This window comes from Hippoglossus hippoglossus, chromosome 4, assembly GCF_009819705.1.
Source record: "Hippoglossus hippoglossus isolate fHipHip1 chromosome 4, fHipHip1.pri, whole genome shotgun sequence".
NCBI classification, from domain to species: domain Eukaryota; kingdom Metazoa; phylum Chordata; class Actinopteri; order Pleuronectiformes; family Pleuronectidae; genus Hippoglossus; species Hippoglossus hippoglossus.
Window position 1 is genome coordinate 20,396,121 of NC_047154.1, and position 23,139 is coordinate 20,419,259.

Consider the following 23,139-nt stretch of genomic DNA (forward strand, 5'->3'; position numbering starts at 1 on the left):
GTCTGTACAGTAGCTGGCTAGCTGTTTAGCTGATGCTAATAACTTCCAGCAACTCTAAAGCTTGCTAGCTAACATGCTATATACATTTTTTTCCAATTGCACATAACCCTGCATACAATTGTTAAGATTTTACGCTTTTTGCTTTTGTCAGAGTTATAAAGAGTTTTTAGCAGCGATGCCAACGGATATTTTGTCTATGACCAAAACGAGGCTAGCTGCTTCCCTGTCTTTCCAGTCTTTATGCTAAGCTAAGCTAAACAGCTGCTGGTTCCATCCTCAAATTGACTCTGAGGGTGGAATCAATGTTCTCATCTCATCCTCAACAAGAAAGCAAACAACTTTATTTCCCAAAGTGTGGAACTATGCCTTCGATGTAGAACACGATAAGGTTGTTCCAGTAGAAAGATAAGTGGAGGTGAATATGCTCGGACACACCCTGGCTCCCTCAGTCACATCCCTGTCCAACATTATTACCTCATGTTTTATACATCAAAGATTGTATCGTGAACTGTTCATGTACTAATAATATAAAGGGATCAAATCATCATTATCGCAGAAACCACAGACAATAATATTCCCTTAAAAAAAACCGTCTGTCCTTCAGACTTCAGCCAAAATATGTTTGAGTGTTTTAAAAATGTAAAGTTTGATGTAAGAGGACACGTGAAGTTTATTGGATCATTTTACAGGGAGCGGCACTGAGTCAAATTACTCTCACGCTTTTCTGTTGAATCTCTGCAGACTGGACATTGTGTCTTTTGCCTTTATAAGGGCAGAGGGAGTTCATTTTGTCACACGTTTGATCCCCTTTTCAAAAGCGTGTCCTGGTGCACAGCGTTTACTATCAAATCATCTCTACGCAACATGCAAGGTCCTTGCATGTTGCGTGTTGAGGTTTTAAGGTTACGTTGTTGGTTGGTACTGAGATAAAAGGTACGGTACAGCGTAGTTCATGGCTCGATGTCACACGTGTTTGTCTTTCCACAATAATTGAGTGAAAGACAATTTTGGCTTTTAAAGTTTTGTATCACCTGTTCTTATATCATAAAAAAAAAAGAAGGTATCAATGACCACGATCCCTGAAGCAGCTCATCGTGCTCTCCCTGAATCACTTTGTGTTATTTGTTGGAATGTAAACAAGTGATTTGACTGTTTAGCTTTGCATTTAAAAGAAGTTTGTTTCTATGACCATGCCAAAACTTTAAAAAAAAACTAATGCAAAAGATGTTCATATAGCTGACTGGTTATTTTTGCATTTCTGGAAATAAAAGAATGCACATTCCTTCTGTGCACGACTTCCGTGTTTAAGTGTAGAACACGTGCTGCGAGAATCAGAGACACTTTCCCAGTTAGTTTAATATTCAAGTTCCTTCAAGATGAGATGAGTTGGATCAGAAATGAGTCAATATTGATTAAATAGTATAAATATAAGGATTTTTTATTCATTATAACACAAATGGTTGAAGGCAGTTAAATTTCTTTCAAGACTTTTTTCCTTATTTGCCAAAAAGGTTTTATATTCACTATCAACTAATAACGACTCTCAGCTTTAGTAAAATGATGTCCATGTGTTTGACCAAAAGAGGGCGGTACAGCTTACCTTAAAGGTTCAACGAGTACTCCTGCTCCCCCTGCTGGAAGCTCACTGCGGATGCACACAGCTGCAAATCTCCAAGATACAGAATTAAAAAAAGATATGGACCTACATGCATTTTTAGAGAATTAGAGATGTTTATTACTTACTGTATTCAATACTTTTTAGACATAATTCCATATGGAAGCATACCGTTACAAAAAATGGTCTTTTATAATAGCATCAAAGAAAATAAATTCATACAAAAATAAATGGCTCGCAAAACGGTTTGTAAAATGACGACAATGTTCTTCATAAAAATACAGATAAGTGACAAATCAAAAGTGTGTCTTAACGATTTCATAAGGGTACAGCAGATCGTAAAACTTTGCACATGAAGTGGATTAATATAAAACAATTACTGAAGACATTGATGATGATTTTTTTACTGGTAAAGAATCAAATGAAAAGATGTGCTCAGCTTACAGACAGTCGGAAACAGGCAGACACGTTTGTTGAGGAACAGACATGATAAACAATATTGAGAAAGTATATTGTTTTTTACCATTTTGCATAGCTTTAGCTTATTTTGAATAACAACTGATTAAAAAAAAAAACAAGCCTCTATGGATCTTTAGTATGTACAGATAACATCACAAATGCTAAGAAATCTGCTGAATCTAACAGACGGTTACACAAAATTTGTTCTTGGTACGAAGTGTGAACAAGATTCATTAAACATATATACAACACAACAACGTCACACATATCTCATTGGCCAGTTTGTCCCCTTTTTTTTGGTCTAACTCGCTTTTATGACAATCGGTATAAATATCTTAGTTGAGAGAAATACTCGTGGTCCCGGCAGAGAGCAGTTAGATGCACTGACACTGGAGTTAGTCACAAAACACTGACGCAAAAACATGAGGAAAGCACAACTAAAGTTAATTTGCAGTAAAGATAACGTCTAGCCACGGGTTAGAAGAAGCATAGTAGTTACTTGCAATCGATCCTCGTGACCTGTCTCACCCATAACTACGTTCTCCTACAATACTGTACCACCTCTTATCTGTGGAGATAAAACAAAGAAAAGTTTCCAATCTGGAGAGCAAACAGAGCGACAGAAACCCAACCCCAGTGTTATCACAGGTGACTGAAGGTGAGGCGACTTTCAAACAACCTCTCATGTGAGTGCACTCTGCAAACTCTGAGCAGGACCTTTTAAAAAATGGCAGTGTTTGCTGTGGAAGTGGCTACGACTGACGGCCCTGTTTCCATTTGCTTCCCAAAAAAGTAGTTACTGATACGTTTCTGACCAGACAGAATGTAGATCATTATTATTATGTTCCCTGTGTGAGTGTGAGTGTGTTAAAATGGGTCCCTCTGTATCCAGTGTGTGCTGTGAAGGTAACTTTGGTCTCAGCGTGTGTCCCAGGGTCTTTGCAGTGTTTTGGAGTGTATCTTGGCCCATGTGTCTGTGAGTGTGTGTCTGTGTGGACCACAGAGCGGAGTCAGGACTCAGTGGATTCATGGGTGGGTCTTGTCGTAGTTCTTCACCATGCGCTTGATGTGGAACAGTTTGTATCTCAGCCTGCGACAGTCCTTCTTCCTAGACCGGTAGTCTGGTGTCTACAGAGCAAAGCAGAGGGAGCACAGATGTGTTTATTTAAGGCTACAGCACAATACGTGTGTTGTCATTGTCAACAACACAAATTAGTTATTCAATAATAACTTCAAAAACAGTCGTAAAACTCTATGATCTGGGAATTTTCCTCGGTTCACCCACTCTGATGTGAAATATCTGAGTTATTGGGGGATTGGGTGGGTTCAGCTCCACCAGAAAAATAATGGATTAATGAAATGATTCAGATTTCATCATACGAACACATGTTGGGTGGAATTAATAATGAGGGAAACGCAATTGAGACATGGGAACACTTTTGGCTTCATGTCAAGCCGAGCCTAAAATAAAATAATTACAAAAAGAATTAAAGATCTGGGATTGACAGTAACAGAAGATCTATGAGAAAAATATAAAAATAAATATACATATAATACATATAATATACAAATATGTCTGTAAACATCTTTTTTAGGTCTTTAGTAAGAGAACTTTATAAAATGTCATCATCAGAGACGTTTCCTCACCTGCTTCAGATCCTTAAGAAGATTATATTCCTCGGCTGCAACCTGAGGAAAAATGAGGAACAAACATTTGTTATGATCACGTCTCCCTAAACTACAAACTGAATGTTGAAGGATGTTTTTGTGAACTAAAGATCTCGATGATTCATGATTTTCGGGAGGCTCAAAGGAGTCTGTCTTAGACTAGAGGACTGAGATTCACCAGCAACATCTCAACTCAGCTAAGTTTGGACCTTGTGAGGGGGAAGGTAAAGGGCTGAGGGGGAAATTATGTGTATTTTGACTTGGGAGTTTACTTTGGAAAAACCTAATGAAACTCATGACGTCTAGATGTGAGTCCTGTGCATGTCTGACCTGGTATTTGGCCGAGGTGTCGTCCAGTGTGTCCAACTGCCGGCTGAGTTTGTTCATCTGATCATTGATGTCATCCATCTCAGCACAGAGGCGCTTGTAGTCCTTAAGGTCGGAATCAAACTCCCTCTTGTAGTCGTGACGCTGCACATCAGATGTTATCACCGGGTAAGAGCTGCAGGAGGAGGAGGAGCAGGAAAGAGACAGAAAACAGGCAGGTTTGGGTGAGGAGAGGAAGAAAAAAACAGACGTTAGCATCAGAGCTAATCTTGCATCAGTCACTGGAACTTTCACTGAGGTTATTAAGTTTACTGCTGAACCACGATAACACGCTGCAGAGGTCAAGGAGGTGTTGCTGTAAGTGCTGCTCTCAGTAACAGTGTGAACAAATCAGAATACTTCCTCATAAACTACATTAACTCTCATGTGTCGTACCTTTGGCCCAATTCTCTCATTATCCTTCTGCACAGTCCATGTGAACTGGCATGCTTCAGAGGATTAACCACTCTCCCGGACAGAGGAAGGAATACACAGACTGGAGACTTTTCCATCCTTTGTTGTTTAAGCATCTGTTTATTTTTTACTGTTCTATTCTAGCATGTTTCAAACCAAAAAGATATTCCAGCTGCACTTTCCTGTAAGTCCCTCTCAAGTGAGCTTGATTTTCTGAGCTTTCATTTTCATTCAGATCAGTGAATTGAGGTCTGGTCCTGAGGGAGCCACAGTATTCAAATGCAATCTACGTTCTGGGTTCTTTAAAAAAAAAAGACAATTCCATCTCTAATCCAGAGATAGAGCCGTGCAGTCGTGTCCAGCTCTCACCTCTCCCACTCTTCTTCATCAAGCTCATTGCCCGTCTCTCCTCCCGTGGTGTACTCTGTCTCGTACTGAGACTCGTCCAGCTCTGGGTTACGTCGGCGTCTCTTGCCCCGGTTGGCGGAGGGTTTGCGGACACTGCTCATCTCCTCTGAAGGGCTGGAGCTGGTCCCTCCCCCGTGGGAGAAGACCTCTGAGGGTCGGCTTGTGGTCCTGTCCGAGTACCTGCAGGAAAGACACAAAGACACAATAAAGTTATGTGAGTGTGTGTTTGTCTGTGTGAGAGAGACCTAGAGCAGCAACTGTTCCTCTTCGGAGCTGTTCAGAAACTTCTACATGGAAAATACCTTAAAGGTCTTAAAGGAATAGTTCAACATTTTTGGGAAATACATGTTTCACTATCTGGCAGAGATTTGGATGAGAAGTGAAACTACTGTCATGTCTGTACCTTAAATATTTAAATAAAAAACCTTCCAAGAACATCATGACCCAAATAACAACAGGAAGTACAGGGATGGGCTGATATGAGACAGTGACTAAACAAAACAATCATTTACTGATATGGCCCAGACACAGACCATGTGGAGGAAGGTAGACACTTTGAACCACTACTGATTATTATGTTGCTCACACCCGACAATTTGACTCCGTGCCATGTGGAGGGCTCGGACCAGGAAGCAGGTACAGCTCTTTAATAACAACAGGGGGAGACGCGCTCAATTTTGTAGATTTGTAGGGATTTACGGAGGAATCCAAATCCAGTGGAGCAGATATTACAAGTTTGTAGGAAAAACAAAAGCAGCATGTCAGCAACAGAGGCCATGGCAGGTCTTCAGGCTGACATTCTTCAGCTTATGAGAAACGACAGCTCTGTTTACTTTGTGAAAGAGGAAATCATCAAATTAATAATATTCCGTTCTCCACTGCTCTGTTGTTACTGTATGAGCAGTTCTAAGGTCTCTCTGGCTGTGCTCCCGACATGAGATGAACTTGTTTTTCAAAAGAGCGACAGCAGTGGACGACACACACGCTGAAATATTGAGGACAACAGAAATAGAGGTGCTCAACAAATCCTTTCTAGCTTTGAAGGAAAGTTAATACATCAGTTCACAAACATGCTGCTTTTTCTCGTCCGGAGAGAATTCAATGAATATGAGAAAAAACAACACATGGACATGTTAATCCAACACAGGCTCAAAGGTCACACATACACACAGCTCACTTTTTGAGGGCAGGACAATATGTTTCATGAGCTTCCAAACAGAGCAGTGATTAGATATGGCTCGTGTGGGGGTGTCACGTGTTGGAAAGGTTGACTGGTCTTTGCTTTACAGTGAACTGATACAAATAGAAACGAGTCAAATGGGTTCTAATCCTGCATACTTGTGTCAATTGTTCTGTTGTCTCTTGTCTATACCTCAAATATATAAAATGAATAGTTTTGGAGGATTTGTTAATTATAATGTCTCTTTTCTCTGTCTGAAAAAATCATTTTGTTGGCTTATCTTGTGCTTGTGGCTGCATATAAATAGATTTATAAATCCAAATGGTATTTGCACAACTGGTTAATCCCTATAAACATATATATATATATACCTCCCAAGAATAATTTAATCGGCCAAAATGTACGTTTATCTGATTTGTATGTACTTGTACACTTGTTGTGAGGTAATGGAAACTAGTGCAGTGCCTGTTCTAAACCTGCCTGCGTGGAATGGGCTGTTTTCTTGTCCTGTGGTGATGCTGGTTGCTGCTTTCTTTCTGAAACTGTAAGTGACCTGCAGTAATTGAGGCAAGTAAAGACCTGCTGCTGGGCTCAGATCACAAAACCACAGAAGCCTGAAGCTTCCACCACGGCTGCTGCTGAGCTGGTCACCTGTTTATTCAAAGTTCGACTCCGTACACAGAACCGACGAACTGGAGAACCAGGTGTTGTTGACCTTGTCATGAACAGGCTGTTGTCATGATGAACATCATCTCTTACGTTGATGAGTCCCAGACGCTGCTGCCACAGAGTGCTGGTTGTCTTTTTATTCAAGGTTTATTAATGTTAAATAAACATCTGGCAAGTGTGAAGGTGATTAGATGAGCAGATCTTTAGAGATTTAGAGATGTGAGTACATTCCTAAGTTAACCTTGAGAAAGATTTGTTCAGAACCTAATGAAAATGTAAGTGTGAAAAAAAAAGGAGCTGAGAACACAGTGTCACCTACTCGTTGTTGTTGTATGTGTCCCCATTGTAGGAGCTGCTGTCCACCTTGGCCGGGGGGTAGGAGATGACACTGTTCACCGAGGCGTTGAGGAGCCCGCCTCCCTTCTCTGACACCAGCAGGGTCGGGGCGTCCTGAACACTGCGGCTTTCCTCCACATTGTTCACCTACAGCAAGAAGGAAAAAACAGGAGGAACAGACTGAGCAAACACAAACAAACAAATCGAAAACCCTCACAAGGAGGCAGGACACACACCACAGGCTCGTTTTCTGACTGACATCCTGTTTTAGAATCTCATTCATTTCCCTAGTTGTGAACTTAAGGGGTGAGGAGAAGGTGTCTCTACGACGCAGATGGAGGTTTGGTAATCATTTCTTAAAGTCGGAGAGAGCTGTGAGGCATGTAATTGGTCCAACTCCTCAGTGAAATGTGGGTTATCTGCTTGATTCACAGAGCACGAAAAGGTCAGGAGAACGAAAACAAAGGACTAAAGGCTAATTAACAAAAATGCACCAAACATTAACCACAAATAAATCAAAATCTTCGAGACTGTCATTGATGTTTTTCTGTTTACAGCGTTTTCCCATCTGTTTTCTGCCTGATAACCTAAAACGATTAATCATAACGACATAACGTACGCAGAGAAGATAAAAGACAATGATTAGAGTTTTGCTTTCACTTCTTTTTGTTATACCACGTCTTCACGGACACCTGGAACGGATGAGCTCCTCCTTTCTTCCCTCAAACAAACGGAAACGCTGTCCGTCAGATAAATACGTTTGCCTTCATTCAGGCCCTTCCTGTGAGGTCAGACGGCCTCACAAGGGAATTCCTCACAATGAAGGGCTCACGGGTGGTCACTGTCTTCCTGCAGTAAATTTATCAATCATTAGCTGCCTTTACCAAAACCTCTGAGTTGTTTCTCTGCAACCTGGAAGGCGGACTGGTTTAATGTTAGCAGAAACTATGACGTTGTCTTCTGGGTACAGTATATCTTCCTTTGTACATGAAATGAAATCAATAAATGGTTTGGAAGGGATGTTTTTTAAAAGGATGGATGTTTTTTCTAAAAACATCAAATCTGTGCAGGGCAGGAAGTGCAGGATTATTTTCCTCTAGAAATCTGACCTCTACTGTCCTTTGCACAGGGACGCATGAATATTTGCTGTACCTTCTCTTTAATGTGTATTCAGCTCCAGCCACATGGCCACAGACTCAGACATTTCTCTTGGGCACTGGTTAGAGGTGAGAGTCCCTTACTTCACAACAACATCGCACCAAGACAAAACATTATTTCTTCTACTTTCTTGGATGATGCTTTACTGAGAAACTCAGAAATTCCTCACGAAGCAGGAGCAGATCTGAACATCAGCCTATCCCTCTAAAAAACAATAATCTCTGTGGGTGGAGTGTTTGGGTGGGGGAGAGTTTCCCTTCTTGGAGCTGTGGAAGAATCTTATATTGCTCGGTTCATGTAAGAATCCCAAAAATGCCCTCTGAGTGTGCGACACAGCAGCTGCTGAGTATGAAAGCACAGAGGTAATGTGTTAGAGTCCTGAACCTGCTGGAGAAAAGAGGCAGGAGAAGGGACATCGAAACGGAATAAAGACATTTATATGGACACCAATATTCCAATATTAAGACAATAGTCTGAATAAGACTGTGCTGATTACCATAACTTAAATAAGGTCGAACTCAATATAAGAAATAATTGAATTAAGACGTGGAGTATTCCGACGTTAGTCACAATAAATAGACATGTACGTGTTAATCACATTCTAACATCCTATTGGAGTCATCGACACACAGCAGTTACCAATTGCTTGATGTATGAGGTAGTGGACATGATAAGACCATGCTCTGTAACAGGTAAACAGGATTATGAATGGAATATTCTATTAGCAACTCATGAAAACATCATAATCTAAGTAATATTGTATTCAGTGTAAGGTCAGTAGTCAGATTGTTGGTGTCCATGGAAACGGAGGGAAGGAGGAATTAAGATGAAGCAGAAAAAAACCCAGTGTTAAGGACAAGTGAGGGAGCTGAAAGCAGAGCAGCGCCATGATAGAGACAAGTAGAAATCAAGGCGAGGCGGTGTATAGGAGTGTATAAGAGTGAAGCAAAACATTGACATTATGTGAGCTTCCAAAACATCTCCATGAAAAACAGACGATTCTTATCTGGAGGCATGTGCTTCACTAGATGATGCCACTTGTGGTCAGACAAATCAAAATCCTTATTATATATTTTCCTAAAAACAATTGGAACTACTATATGAAATGGATTAACTGTACGTAAGACGATACATTTTCAAAGTATCATAAATCCAACAGAACAATCAAACCTTTCATAGACATTAATGCCTGTGAAAATAATCCCGGATGCCTTTACGTGTGTGCAGCACTTGAGAGTTTCCAGCGCACACAGGCAGCACTGCAGAACCCGACTCTGATGACCTCATGCAGCAGACACAATGCACCCCACCACCGCCCCAGCCCCCGTCATGGGTGAACTGAATAAGGCCAGTGTGTGAGGTCATCAGAGCGAGCCAGGCCTCCCCGGGCTCAGGCACAGAGACGGGTCAAATCTCAAACCAACCACTGCCTGAGACTGTCACTGGCCAAACCAGCACGATGACTCATTCTGTGGCACAGATTCAGGTGGGCCAACGTGAAAGATGGAACAAATAACCACAGCAAGGTGGCTACCGAGCATTGTTTGTTCCTAAAATACAACACGCGTATGTCGGCCATATGGTTAATATGATGATACAATAATGACAGCCAGACTGATTTATTAACAGGGTGAAAGTATCGGCCGATATGAGCTTTTTACAGACATATATTTGGCGTTTTGCTGATATGAAAACCAGTTTTTTTATATAAACAATCCTAAAACGATCCGCATTCATTTTTACATCTTATGTAAAAAGGTTTCTCTCGAATCAAGTTCTGTAGAGTTGGTTGCATGTTTGTTGTCTTTTTATTAATAGTTGTTTATAATAAAGTATATTGTTAAACTGTAAAATATAAAGCCTCAATTACATTTCTTGTCATAAGGGTTCGATAACAACTGTCAACTTTGTTTTAAAATACATATCGGTTGATATATCAGCATCAGAAATGATATCAGCCGGGCTCTGTTACATACATAACGTTTCAAACTTTGAATAAATAATTAGGTCCTGGTCTGAGATGACTGGGGAACCTTTGGAGACGGTAAATAAAATAATGATCTATTTCCATCTTTTCCTGAACCTTTTATAATCCTGAACATATTCCTCACTCTTTTTTTTACAGTTGTATTTACGTTAAAAGTGCTGAGCTTCTAAATGCAGCAGAAGCGTTCAGTTAATTACTGCAGTGCATCACAATAAGTGTGATGACACCGGGGAGCATGGCTCCATTATTAGACTCCAGTGCGAGTCAGAGGATTCACTCTGGGCTTGTCTGGTCGCCTCGGCCCTGCCTGTACACCTCTGTGTGCATGATGCCATGTTCCAGACGACGACAGCTACTCAAAAACAAACAGCTCTATATAATCCGACATAACACCACGTCTGGTGGTGCCTCTTTTCTCAGTTAGTGCAAAAGATAAACTGTGACTCACTGCAACATTATTTGACTAATGTGATCAAATGACAGAGCTACATGAGTAATTCTAGAGTTTTACACTCTGCAGGACATGTTTATAGATGGATAGGAAAGGGCTTAGACTTTCCAGACCGTAATAAAATCCAGAAGAGAAAACGGCTGCAGGAGTAATCTCAAATCTTAAGAAATGGATGTCAGACAATGGAAAATTATCATTAACTGAGGTTCAGTTAAGGTTCATTTCTGTTCATTTCCAATGTGAGATGGCTGTGGCTCAGGAGGTAGAGCTGCTTGTCCACTAATCGCAAACATGGTGGTTCCTGCAGTCCGTATGTCAAAGTGTCTTTGGGCAAGAAACTGAACACAAATATCCTCCTGACAGTTGTGCCATTGATGTGTGTGTGAATGATAGAAAGCGCTGCATGGTGAATGTGTACTATGAAGTAAAGTCCTTTGTGTGCTTGTTATTTATATGTATTTATAGGTATTCACTAGCAGTTAGCAGTGGTCAAATACATGAGGGGATTGGTGGTTGGGGGATTAAACAAACAGTATTTAGTTTAATAATTGTTTTCTTTAATGCCTGAAGGAATTTTGATTTTAATCTTTTTATTTATTTGTATTTCTCAAAAATGGAATGGATTTATTTCATGCCATTTGTCAGCATTTACTAATTTTTGTTGACCTCTTGCACACAATATCTGGACAAACACCGTCGACAGCATGAAAATGAATCATTGGTGTGAGTGTGTGCTCTAACAGAACAAAAGGAAATACTCTTCAGAACTATTTTTATATAGATTCAGAGATACACTTGTGTTTCTAACTTAACTTTAAAAAATGTAACTGTCTGACTATTGCTGTTTATGACAGCAATTAAATTTCAAACCCAAGCTTTTGATGTCAACGTATGAAACTGGCATCATTTAAAAAGAGGTCAATAAAAAGCCTGTATCTCAAGGAACAGCCTGATACGACAGGAGTGCTGTTGACATTTAAAAGCCCGACGGCAGCCTCTCTAGAAACCACCTGCGGGCTTAATATCTTCTCAGGTGGTTAATGATTACTTAGAGTGAAACCAGGAGGTAGGCCGTGAGCAAACAACCCCCGACTGCTATCAGCCCTGACCCTGAACAAAGTGACTCAGTCAGAGGAAACGCTCGGACGGCAGTTCGACTGTTTCCCTGCTCGATCCCGTAAAACGATAAAGATCAATATATATGAGGCACTTTTAGGACTTTGATCTCATAAAGATGAGCGATGACAACATATGAGAGATGTAAAACTAGTGCAAAACATATCAAAGTCTACCTGGACGTGGAGCGTAGTTTTATCTTAAAAATAGCATTCCAAGAGACAAACGAACCATGGGAATGTGTGAGTCTCGGCTCGGCTATTTACTACATGTGCATCACCACGATCCCCTAACCTGTCGTTACAACTGGTGACTCACGTGACTCACTGATGACCTACCTCCTCACCTACTTCACACCAAAAGAAAATGCCAAGCAACTGTTTTGATACAAGACAACACTGAAGTCGATCATTTCATCATCTAATCAAATCTGTCTGTGGACATTATAATCAATCAACCTTCCTTAGGCTGGATTTAAACTCTGTGCGACCCGGTTCATTTGACCTCAAGTCGTGCGTGCAAATGTGATTTTTCTCCGTAAATCCCATATGAACCCAGTCTTATTTAACCGTGACCACCACACTGTTGTCTCTTACCCAATCCTCCACATCTCTGCCCTCGGAGGCCTTCCCCCCAACCAGAGGCTCCTTCCAGTAGATGTTTGGTTTCCCGTAGCGCCAGATCTTCCCCCTGGTTTTGTGTGCAAAGAAAGCTGCAACACCCAAAGCGATTACGACCAGGAATCCACACACCATGGCAACTCCCTAAAAATAAAAAACAAAAAACCAGGGAATGAAATTTGCAAAGTTCTAAAGCAGATAAGCTCAGAGATAAAGCAGCTTTATCCTGGTACAGGAGGTACAGAAACACACGTGACGTCACTGGGGGAAATGTACATCACACTTTGTGGCTCCATGTACTAGAAATATAACAAATGGTTCAGGACAGATACAATTACAAACCAGTGCATGACTTATGATACAGGAGGCTGAAATACACCTTGTCCAACAACTGAATACTCATTTTACTACTCCGAGGAGAAACATTATACAAAGAAACTAAAAAGAAAGAAAAGACAATAATTTAACTCAATAAATATGCAAACCCAGCAAAGATGTTCTTGTTCCAGCTCCGAACTTGTCAGGATTTACTTCTTTTCTTTGTTTTTCTAACTGTACATTGTAGATATTATTGGTTTGGTCTGTTGTTCAGACAAAACAAACACAAACAATTTGAAGACGTCACCTAAAAAGTGAACGTCAGGAAGTTTTGATGTCTAGAAATAGAAAATATATACAGTAAATTGATAACACTGTTACTTGTTGTCCTAATGAATTTATTTGTAACCCTTCACATTTTGTAATCTATAATAAATATATGTTTGGTGTCCTTAAAGGCTCATTTAACATAAACATAAAACAACTGGAGCACAATGAATTTAAAATAATGCAACAGTCAAATTAGGTCAGTGTTCGACTACTACATGTAGATGACATTGTTCTAATCCTACATCCATAAAACTACAAACCTCCTGTGGGTCCACAAAGCAGTAGTGGTAGAGGTACTGGTTGTAAATGGGGAAACCTCCGCCGCCTCCTCCCATCTGTGAGTAGCCGCTCTGGTACAGGTTCTGGCACATCATGAGCATTGGATTGTACATCATACTGGAGGAGCCCTGGGCCATGGGGTTCACTCCGACGATGTAGACAATGTTTATGATGCCCTGAGGAAGAATCAGTACAGTTACACTCATATTTCTAAATATGAAAAATGACTTGTTCTCCTCAGTATTCAAATCAAATATGACTAAGACGATATCTTTATATCATCCAAGTGAACATACTGTCAATGCAAAGAGCTCTAATCAACTGGAAACATCTGAAGTCATCATTAAAGTAAGTTGACAAACTGTTCCAACTGTATGTGGTTCACCTGCAGAACAGCCATGATGATGCTGGTTACCAGGAGGGCCAGGAAGAACTTCCTGCTGTGGACCATGTTGGATTTAGAGAAGCTGGCAATGAAGAACACCAGCGCTCCAATGAAGTTAATGGCTGCCAAGGCGATCATGGCGGCTTTGGCCGAGTAAGGCGAGATGTAGGAACCTTGGCCGTTTCCGTAACCTCCATATCCTCCATATCCTGAACCGTAGCTGCCGCCGCCGTAGCCGCCACCGTAGCTGCCGCCGTAGCCGCCGCCGCCGTAGCCGCCACCGCCGTAGCCCATTCCAGCACCATATCCATACTGCATGTCCCACATGAGAGTGGAAGCCACGCAGGCAAATATCGCCACACACAGCACAATCACCGTAATCATCATGGCCTTGATGATGCCGGGAGGCGACAGCCATTTGTAGAAGTGCTGTGGCTTGTCCTCGACGTAGTACGATCCCGGCGGAGGTGGGTACGCATTGTAGTCGCTCTGAGGGCCATGGAAGCTGGCTGCAGGGCCAAAGCCGTTGTTGGATGCAGGGGTGAAGGGAGGACTGTAAACAGGCGGACTCTCGTACTGCTGCTTGTTGAACATCTCTCAAAAGATCCCAGGAACTGTGAAACAACAAAAACAACAACGGTTTGTGGACAAGCAGGAGAGAGAGAGAGGTGCACTGCACGAAGCTGCGGAGAGCTCCCTGCCTCTGCCTTTCAGCAGCCCTGAAATGAGTAATAATGTTACGTGGAGAGATACGGGAAAGTTAGGCGTGACCGTCTCTGGTATCGAGGCTTGTTAACAGAACAGGGTAAATGTTTGACCATTTCCACGGGAGTGTGATTTATGAGGGTTCAGGTTGAGGCTGTTTGTGCTATTTTCTCTTTCTGTCAGGTAAAGTAAATTAGATTTCTCACGTAGCTGCTTAACAGGAAATAGAAGAATTAGTGGAATGACCTTAGCTTTGAGGTCTCTGAAGCAGATAGATCAGAATCAGTGTGGGGATGTCCGTACCAGGACGGAGAGCGCAGCCAAACAACAATACTTTCATTTTTTGCCACTTCACAGGCTGTAGGAGTGTCTCTCTCTCTCTCCCTTCAGCCTCCACAATGTCCTGCCAGACTTTGAACACTTCCAGTTCTCGCTCCTGCTTCACATTTTGTTTTCTTTCTGTCAAATATCTTACAGAGAAATACCCGAGGCCACAGTGCGTACGACTTAACAACAATGCCCATTCTTCTCCCGGGAGTGGACTGCCTACATGTCGTAGTGAAAACAAGAGGGAAAAGTTACTGTGGAGGACAAACAATGAGAACTAAATGCCTCTTTTACCTTGTCCTTGTTTTTGTACTGTAATCTCAGCCTGATAGGAACATAATGGTGAGAGCACTGCGCTCGCTCTGCTCATACACCACAGAACAGGGATTCATTGATTCATGGGCTGCGAAAAGGAAATACTTAAATAACTGATTCATCTATCATTTATTGATTTTTTTTTGTCTTTAACTTGTCAGAATATTGTGGAAATGATTGAAATAAACAGTTGAGTCATGAATTAGTCTTCTGAGTAAGATATTAGAAATATAAAGATTCTAAAAAGTAATAATTTGCTGAGTTTTTTTATGTACCGCATTCCCTGATTTGACCTAATTATTACTATTGTAATGGGTGGTTATGCTTAACATCTGTAGGGGCTTTATTCTTTAATGACTTTGAAGTTCTCTTTAAATATAGATATAATTATTATTCAATATAGTGGACTAGACAAAATAAATCATTGAAATGTCCCCTATCCCCTGTGAAGGGCTTTTTAAAAACTATTTACATGTTATCAACAAAATGACTAATAGAGAAAGTTGACAGCTTAGTCATTGAAAAAACAAATGTTTGTAGCGGCCCTAGATTCTCGGTTTCTAAATCCAGCTGTAGTTACATAGGCCAAGGACGTTGTGTGTTGTTTGTTGGTTAGTTAGTTTGCTTATTTGTTTGTAAGCAAGATTCCACAAAAACAACTGGACTGATTTCCGATAAACTTTATGGAAGGATGCGGTGTGGGTCAGGGGATAACCTGTTAAATGACTTTAATATTGTCATTTACATTTTCCCTGATTTCCCAGGGATTCATTCATGGATCTTGATGAGACTGATATCCATGATTGTGTGAAAGTTGCTGCAGCTTGATTGAATCTAAGTGGACCATTGGACCTTGGTATGCTGAGAGCACCGAGGTTCGCTCTCTACTGAGTTCCATTCTAGTCAATTCATGAATTACATTGCACAGTTCCTCTTCTACTGTCCCGTCGTCCACTGGCACCACAGGTCCTTTCTTAAACAAAGCCACTTCTTTCTGTCTGTAGCTCTGTGAGTCTTGTGGGGGGGGTAATGGTCTCTGGCACTGCCCACAGGGTAATAACTCCTCTCTCTTTATGGGGGTCTGGCACATACAGCAGCAGAGGTCTCGCCTCAGAGCCTCCATCCTAGACACCTTCCCATTATCCCCTCCCCTCATTCCTCCATATCCTTCATCCCCTTCACAAACCCCCTCCCTCCATCTCGCCATCCCTCCATAACTTCTTGCCTTTGTTTTGGGGGCAGGAGGGGCAAAAGTCAAGGCTGCTCGTCACGGGAACAGTGTTGCCATGGAGTTGGAGTAAAAAAAGAAAAAAAAGAAAAAAGAAAGAAAGACGAAGGAAAATTGGGGCACTGTCCAGGGAGGATCAAACAAGAGCTCCTCTGTGCTGCTGCGGAGTGGAGGGAGACGGGGGGGAGACGGAGAGAGGGGAGGACAGGTGGATGGGTGTCAGGTGTCCTTTACTGTTGATCAACAGAATGTCCTGCAACTCACTGGGTCTTATTTACTACTGCAGTGTCAATATACCGCTGACTGGCAGGAAACAATCTGAGGGTCAAGGTCTTTCCAAGCAGTGAGGAAGGCCCACACAACGGTCATATCTACTTTCCAAGACCTCACAACACTGTAAAACACTCCCTTCAGAATATTTCCACTTTATTACATTGCGAAATCTGCAATATTTCAGACCCAATGCTGGCTCTTGTTCAGGTCCACCAGTGTGGGCGGTTTGGGCTCAAAACTTTGCACTAATGTAACAAAGTAGGGAGTGTTGGAGTGGAGGGGAAAATGAAGTCAGAAATCTGTTTTATACCAACGTTTTTCGAAAAGTGGAAACATGTGATGTTAGAGCTTCAAAGATTCTTGGATTTCCTGCTTCTTATTGTTTGAACATTATTAGAAACTGAATATGTTTGGCTTTGGAACCATTCATTACACAAAACAAGACATCTGATGATGTTACATTGGGGTTTTTGAAAGTTATGATGGTCGTTTTCCACTTTTCTTCAAATATTTTATGGGCAAAAAGATGAACCGATCAGTTAAAACCATAACTAGCATTACTTTACAATTCAAATCATCACCTGGACAAAAGGAATGTACTTGTGTCTCGCTCACTGATTGTTAAAGTGAATTATTTGGGATATTTGCTCATTGGGGGGAAACCGAGTGTAAACCTACTCAAAGCGCCTGCTGAATAATACTAGCAAGAGTAGGAGTAACAGTGACAACAGCAGGAGAAGTAGTAGTAGAAGTGGTAATAGTAGTAGTAGTAGTAGTGGTGGCCATAATACTGTGGTATTTGTCTAAATCTGGCTCACAAATCTGGTTTTGAGCCGGGCAGAGAGTTGAGAGTCTGGACGACAGTCACAGGTCAGGTCAGACTCCCACCAGCCGCAGCCTGAGCTCAACTACAACACAGAGACTCTATCATCGGCTGCCGATGAAGGAATTCCAGTCACATGTCTCACATCTGTCAAAAACAATTAGGCCCCTGCCCCATGTTGACTGGGACCCACTGGCATACACACTGGAGTCAGCCAAGACAAAAAAAACCTGCTGATAAATCTCCTGAATCCTAAAAAGCTAAACTCAGTAAACCCAGCAGATAAAACACAAAGGTTGGTTTGAAATGCAATCACACAGAACTAGAGCTCAACTCACTATTACAGAAACCGTGTAATACAAGTGTTGTGGTTGTCTTGTAGACTTCAGTGTGTGCGGCTGTTGTATTGAATTGCATTTTAACAGTTTGCGGAACTGAAGCCATTAGTCGACTAATCAATTAGTCAATCAACAGAATATGAATCTGCAATAAATCAAACAATATTTTGCCCCATTCCTCGGAGTAAACAAACAAACACTGACTTGTTCGACCTTCTCTGTTGTGAATACTGTTGGTTTTGTTTCTCTCCTACAACAGTGATCACATCTGTGGGATTTGAACTGTCGATGGAACATTGTGAACATTCAAAAAATTTCACATGAAACATCCTCAGTATCTACATCAACCTAATGACAGGAGGACAACGTATAACGCACTAACATTAGACAGGACTACGAACTGCAGGTGCCACAGAGTTGGATCATCATCTACAACAAAAGCTGAACATTATAACCTTCATGAGGTTGTTGGGTTTACTGCAGGGCTGCTGGGGGTCCCTAATAAACTGACACCTGTAATGAATCAGTCCTTACAGCAGCTATAACACAAAACTATAAGAGACATTCGTGGCTCATTGTCCTGATCAGTCAAGGTGGTAACTATACTGATGGATGAAGAGTAGGTATTACTCTGCTATGTTTTAAACTCATCTTCAGTACATCTTCTACAAATTGTGTTTCTATCCTTTATCTGAGCTTGTGTTGCTTTCCCTTCGCACTTTGGCTCAACTCCTGCTGTTTTTAATGTTTTTCATTCTAAAGAAAATGTGACTTGAAATGGTTTAGCTGTGTTTTCCTTCAACACCCTGATCTGGAACCAGCCACCTGAGCAGATTACAGGTTGTATGTTGTACATATGTTTTTCATTTGATTGTGGGGTTAACTTTACTTTTCTCTGTTGATCATCACAGGTTAAAAGCTGCTTTAATCGTGTATTTGTTGCATTATTATGAATTTGAACTGGGCTCATTCAAAAATGCATCATATTTTACACTGATACAGACAATAACTGATCGATTATGATGGTTTTCTCGTTGTTTTCCGTGAGATTTCTGCTATTAATCCATCTGATTCCTTCCTGGTCGATAATAAAACAGTGATTATTGGCGTCAACGTGTGAAGTGATCGGGAAACAACGCGAGATCCACCTGTTACCAACTCAGTGACGGACCGTTATTAACACGGAGTTCAGTGTGAGTGTAGCTGAAAACTTTGACTTTAATAAAAACAGGATTATTCACGTTAAAGAACTTCACCCGCTGCTGTTGATTAAAAACATGTTAAAGTCTCGTGTTACCTGAGAAGAGTCTGAGGCTCGTCCCGGTTTCCTGTGAAAAGTTCCCTGCGCGGAGGGAAAAAAAGGAAAAGTCCGTAAGAAAAGAGTTAAAAAGCAGCTGGAGAATAAAGATGGAGGTGAAAGTCTGTTGAGAACCAGGAGAGAACCAGAGGAGCCGAGTCTCCGCTCGAAGCTCCGGACTCACACTCGACGGTTTCCGCTCCGGACAAGTGCTTTGTCCCGCCTGTCCGCGGTGATGAGGCCCGGGCGGACAACACCTCCACACCGCCGCGCTGCCGCCGCCGGGGGTCGCCCTTTGCTCGGTGGACGCGTGAGACCAAGGGGCCCCCTGCCCCTCCGACATCATAAGACCCCTGCCCCTCCAACATCATAAGACCCCTGCCCCCCAAACGTTAGAGTGATAAGACCCTGCCCCGCCAACATTAGAGTTATAAGACCCCTGCCCCTCCAACATCATAAGACCCCTGCCCCTCCAACATCATAAGACCCCTGCCCCCCAAACGTTAGAGTGATAAGACCCTGCCCCGCCAACATTAGAGTTATAAGACCCCTGCCCCTCCAACATCATAAGACCCCTGCCCCCCAAACGTTAGAGTGATAAGACCCCTGACCCTCCGACATCATAAGACCCCTGCCCCTCCAACATTAGAGTTATAAGACCCCTGCCCCTCCAACATCATAAGACCCCTGCCCCCCAAACGTTAGAGTGATAAGACCCCTGACCCTCCGACATCATAAGACCCCTGCCCCCCAAACGTTAGAGTGATAAGACCCTGCCCCGCCAACATTAAAATTATATGTCCCTGCCCCTCCAACATTAGAGTAGAAAGACCCTGCCCCTCCAACATTAGAGTTATAAGACCCCTGCCCCTCCAACATTAGAGTTATAAGACCCCTGCCCCTCCAACATTAGAGTTATGAGACCCCTGCCCCTCCAACATCATAAGACCCCTGCCCCTCCGACATCATAAGACCCCTGCCCCTCCAACATTAGAGTAGAAAGACCCTGCCCCTCCAACATTAGAGTTATAAGACCCCTGCCCCTCCAACATTAGAGTTATGAGACCCCTGCCCCTCCAACATCATAAGACCCCTGCCCCTCCGACATCATAAGACCCCTGCCCCTCCAACATTAGAGTAGAAAGACCCTGCCCCGCCAACATTAAAATTATATGTCCCTGCCCCTCCAACATTAGAGTTATAAGACCCCTGCCCCCCAAACGTTAGAGTGATAAGACCCTGCCCCGCCAACATTAAAATTATATGTCCCTGCCCCTCCAACATTAGAGTTATAAGACCCTGCCCCGCCAACATTAAAATTATATGTCCCTGCCCCTCCAACATTAGAGTTATAAGACCCTGCCCCGCCAACATTAAAATTATATGTCCCTGCCCCTCCAACATTAGAGTAGAAAGACCCTGCCCCTCCAACATTAGAGTTATAAGACCCCTGCCCCTCCAACATTAAAATTATATGTCCCTGCCCCTCCAACATTAGAGTTATAAGACCCTGCCCCTCCAACATTAGAGTTATATGTCCCTGCCCCTCCAACATTAGAGTTATAAGACCCCTGCCCCTCCAACATTAGAGTTATAAGACCCTGCCCCTCCAACATTAGAGTTATATGTCCATGCCCCTCCAACATTAGAGTTATAAGACCCCTGCCCCTCCAACATTAGAGTAGAAAGACCCTGCCCCTCCAACATTAGAGTTATAAGACCCCTGCCCCTCCAACATTAGAGTTATAAGACCCCTGCCCCTCCAACATTAGAGTAGAAAGACCCTGCCCCTCCAACATTAGAGTTTTAAGTGACTAACCTTCAGGTGAGGCCTTGAGGTCTGACTCTCTTCCTCTTGGCAGTTTCCCTCCAAAAGTCACTTCCTCATTTACGTTCTGGTCTCAATTCTTATACATAAATACAATTCTTGCTGTGTTTAAAGTATTTAGGAGGGAAAGTAGGCTGTTAATTAAATGTTAATTTAAAAATAAAAACCCTTCATGAGTCAGTGGTTCTTTTACAAATATGTAAATGGTGACTGGTATATAAACGTTTATTTCAAGTTGAAACAACTTCGAGCATAGAGCATAGGCTATCTATCTGTCTATCTATCAATCTGTCAATCTATCTATCTGTCCATCTATCTATCAATCTGTCAATCTGTCAATCTATCTATCTATCTATCTGTCCATCTATCTATCAATCTGTCAATCTATCCATCAATCTGTCTATCTGTCTCCTCCTCTCCACAGGGAGGCGCTATCATGTGTTTTGCTCTCTGTATTTTAAATTAGAAAGGCGGGATCAGTCCACAACAGGAGACAATCTGATTGGCTGAACAATGGAGGGGCGTGGTCATGGGTGTGAATGAAACTCAACGTATCCATGAGTTTTTCTTCTCAAGTTGTTTTCATTCATCATTGTCTTTCTTTGTTAATGTAAACATCTTGAAACAGATTTAAAATAAATAGTTGAAAACAAACATGTATCAATGATATCATGAAAACACACACACAAAGAATAATTCATGGATGAAGTAGATCAGACACATTCAGTGACCTGACGTGTGAGCAGATTGAATTTACTGGGCCTGTGGAGGTTTGTGCTTCAGGCCGTTATAGATCTGCTGTTTTAATATGAATCTACATGATTCAAATACCTACATTAACAGATGTTGAGCAAAAACTGAGTAGCACTTAAATGGCACTTACTTATAGCACTTTGTAGTTTTGCTTTTTTGAAGAAACTGTACTTTCTCGATTCTTGTTGTTCTGGGTTTGGACCCTCATGGTTGAATGCACTTATTGTAAGTCGCTTTGGATAAAAGCGTCAGCTAAATGAAATGTAATGTAACTTCTCGGAGCATCTTCAAATCACAGAAACTCACTGTTGAATTGTAGCTGGTTCCTCTTCAGTCCTCCAACATGGACACACACACACAGGTGCCATTCATTCATAACTCTACATCAGTTTCAACATTTTTCTGCAGTGTCTGTTGTTTGGATGAAATGTGTTGAAATTTAAACCAACTAAACAGATACCATGAAATTACACTTCCACTGGTGTCAAGTGCAGTATTGATTTTGTGGTACTGGTCAGTGACTGTCACACAACACAGCACCTCTCACTGCACAGCTGCTGTCAGAGGCCTGTATGTGTTGATCACGTCTGAGGATGATATGACTGGAAATTTATATTTTCTATTTGCAGCAAAGCAACTTGATTAATGGCTGCTGGTCAACGTGCTACGTTTTAGGCCTCTAATATATGAGAATTATTATTCTGCCTTAAAACACAGTGATGGTGATCAGAGCAAGAAGAGATGCAGAGGTCATCTCCCTCCCAGAGGAGACAAAGCCAGCCAAGATAAAGACAACGAAATCGGGTTGAAAGAAACAAAATGCACCATTAAACACTAATTTATCCCATGAATAAAAGCATTTACTGTCTATATACATTTGTATGTGGAGTTCACACTTTAGAAACTTGAGCTGCTCCAACAAAAACGGAGTGCAGGTCCTGAGGACAGGAGTGAGGAGCGGGGAGTGGAACTCTGGCCGTGGCTCCGTGGACCTCGGCCGGCTGCAGGTCGTCTCCGGCTGCAGGTGAAGACAGGACATCTCGGCTCCGGCTGCTTTGATTTGACCCGTTAGCCTCATTTTATCAGATTTTATAAACAAGCTCCCCCCCACATTTAAGGAAATAAAATATTAAAAATCACTGGAGTACTCCCTTAAATAACTCAAGGCCGTACAAAGTTGCAATCTCTGATGACTCTAAAGGCTTAAGGGGAGATTTAAACCTGGCTGAGCACAGAGCACCAGGCTGTCGCACAAAAAGGACGCACATGAAAATAAATGATCGAAAAATAAAAAGTACATGAAGCTGCAGTTGTTTACAGCAGCAAGGAACTCAGAGAGGGAATATGATTTTTTCCCTTTTCAGGTTTAGAAACAGTCTCATCATTTCACAGACACGACAACGCACCTTATAAACAAGTCTGTGACCTCCTGACAAAAATGAAATGGTAGCTCAGACAGATTTGGGATCTGCTGGATGTCTGAGCCACACACC

The 23,139-nt window shown here is 41.9% G+C and overlaps 1 protein-coding gene across 1 annotated transcript; it reads right to left on the reverse strand.

Moving 5' to 3' along the window:
• Nucleotides 1-1,709: 1,709 nt before the first annotated feature.
• On the reverse strand, nt 1,710-19,294 carry si:ch73-61d6.3 (occludin). The gene is made up of 9 exons (XM_034583173.1): nt 19,066-19,294; nt 13,760-14,373; nt 13,356-13,550; nt 12,424-12,591; nt 7,099-7,262; nt 4,892-5,110; nt 4,073-4,244; nt 3,722-3,763; nt 1,710-3,202 (listed from the first exon to the last, which is right to left on the reverse strand). The coding sequence occupies exons 2-9, from the start codon at nt 14,351-14,353 to the stop codon at nt 3,101-3,103; spliced, it is 1,656 nt and encodes a 551-aa protein (XP_034439064.1). The 5' UTR covers nt 14,354-14,373; nt 19,066-19,294; the 3' UTR covers nt 1,710-3,100.
• Between the last annotated feature and the right edge of the window lie 3,845 nt (nt 19,295-23,139).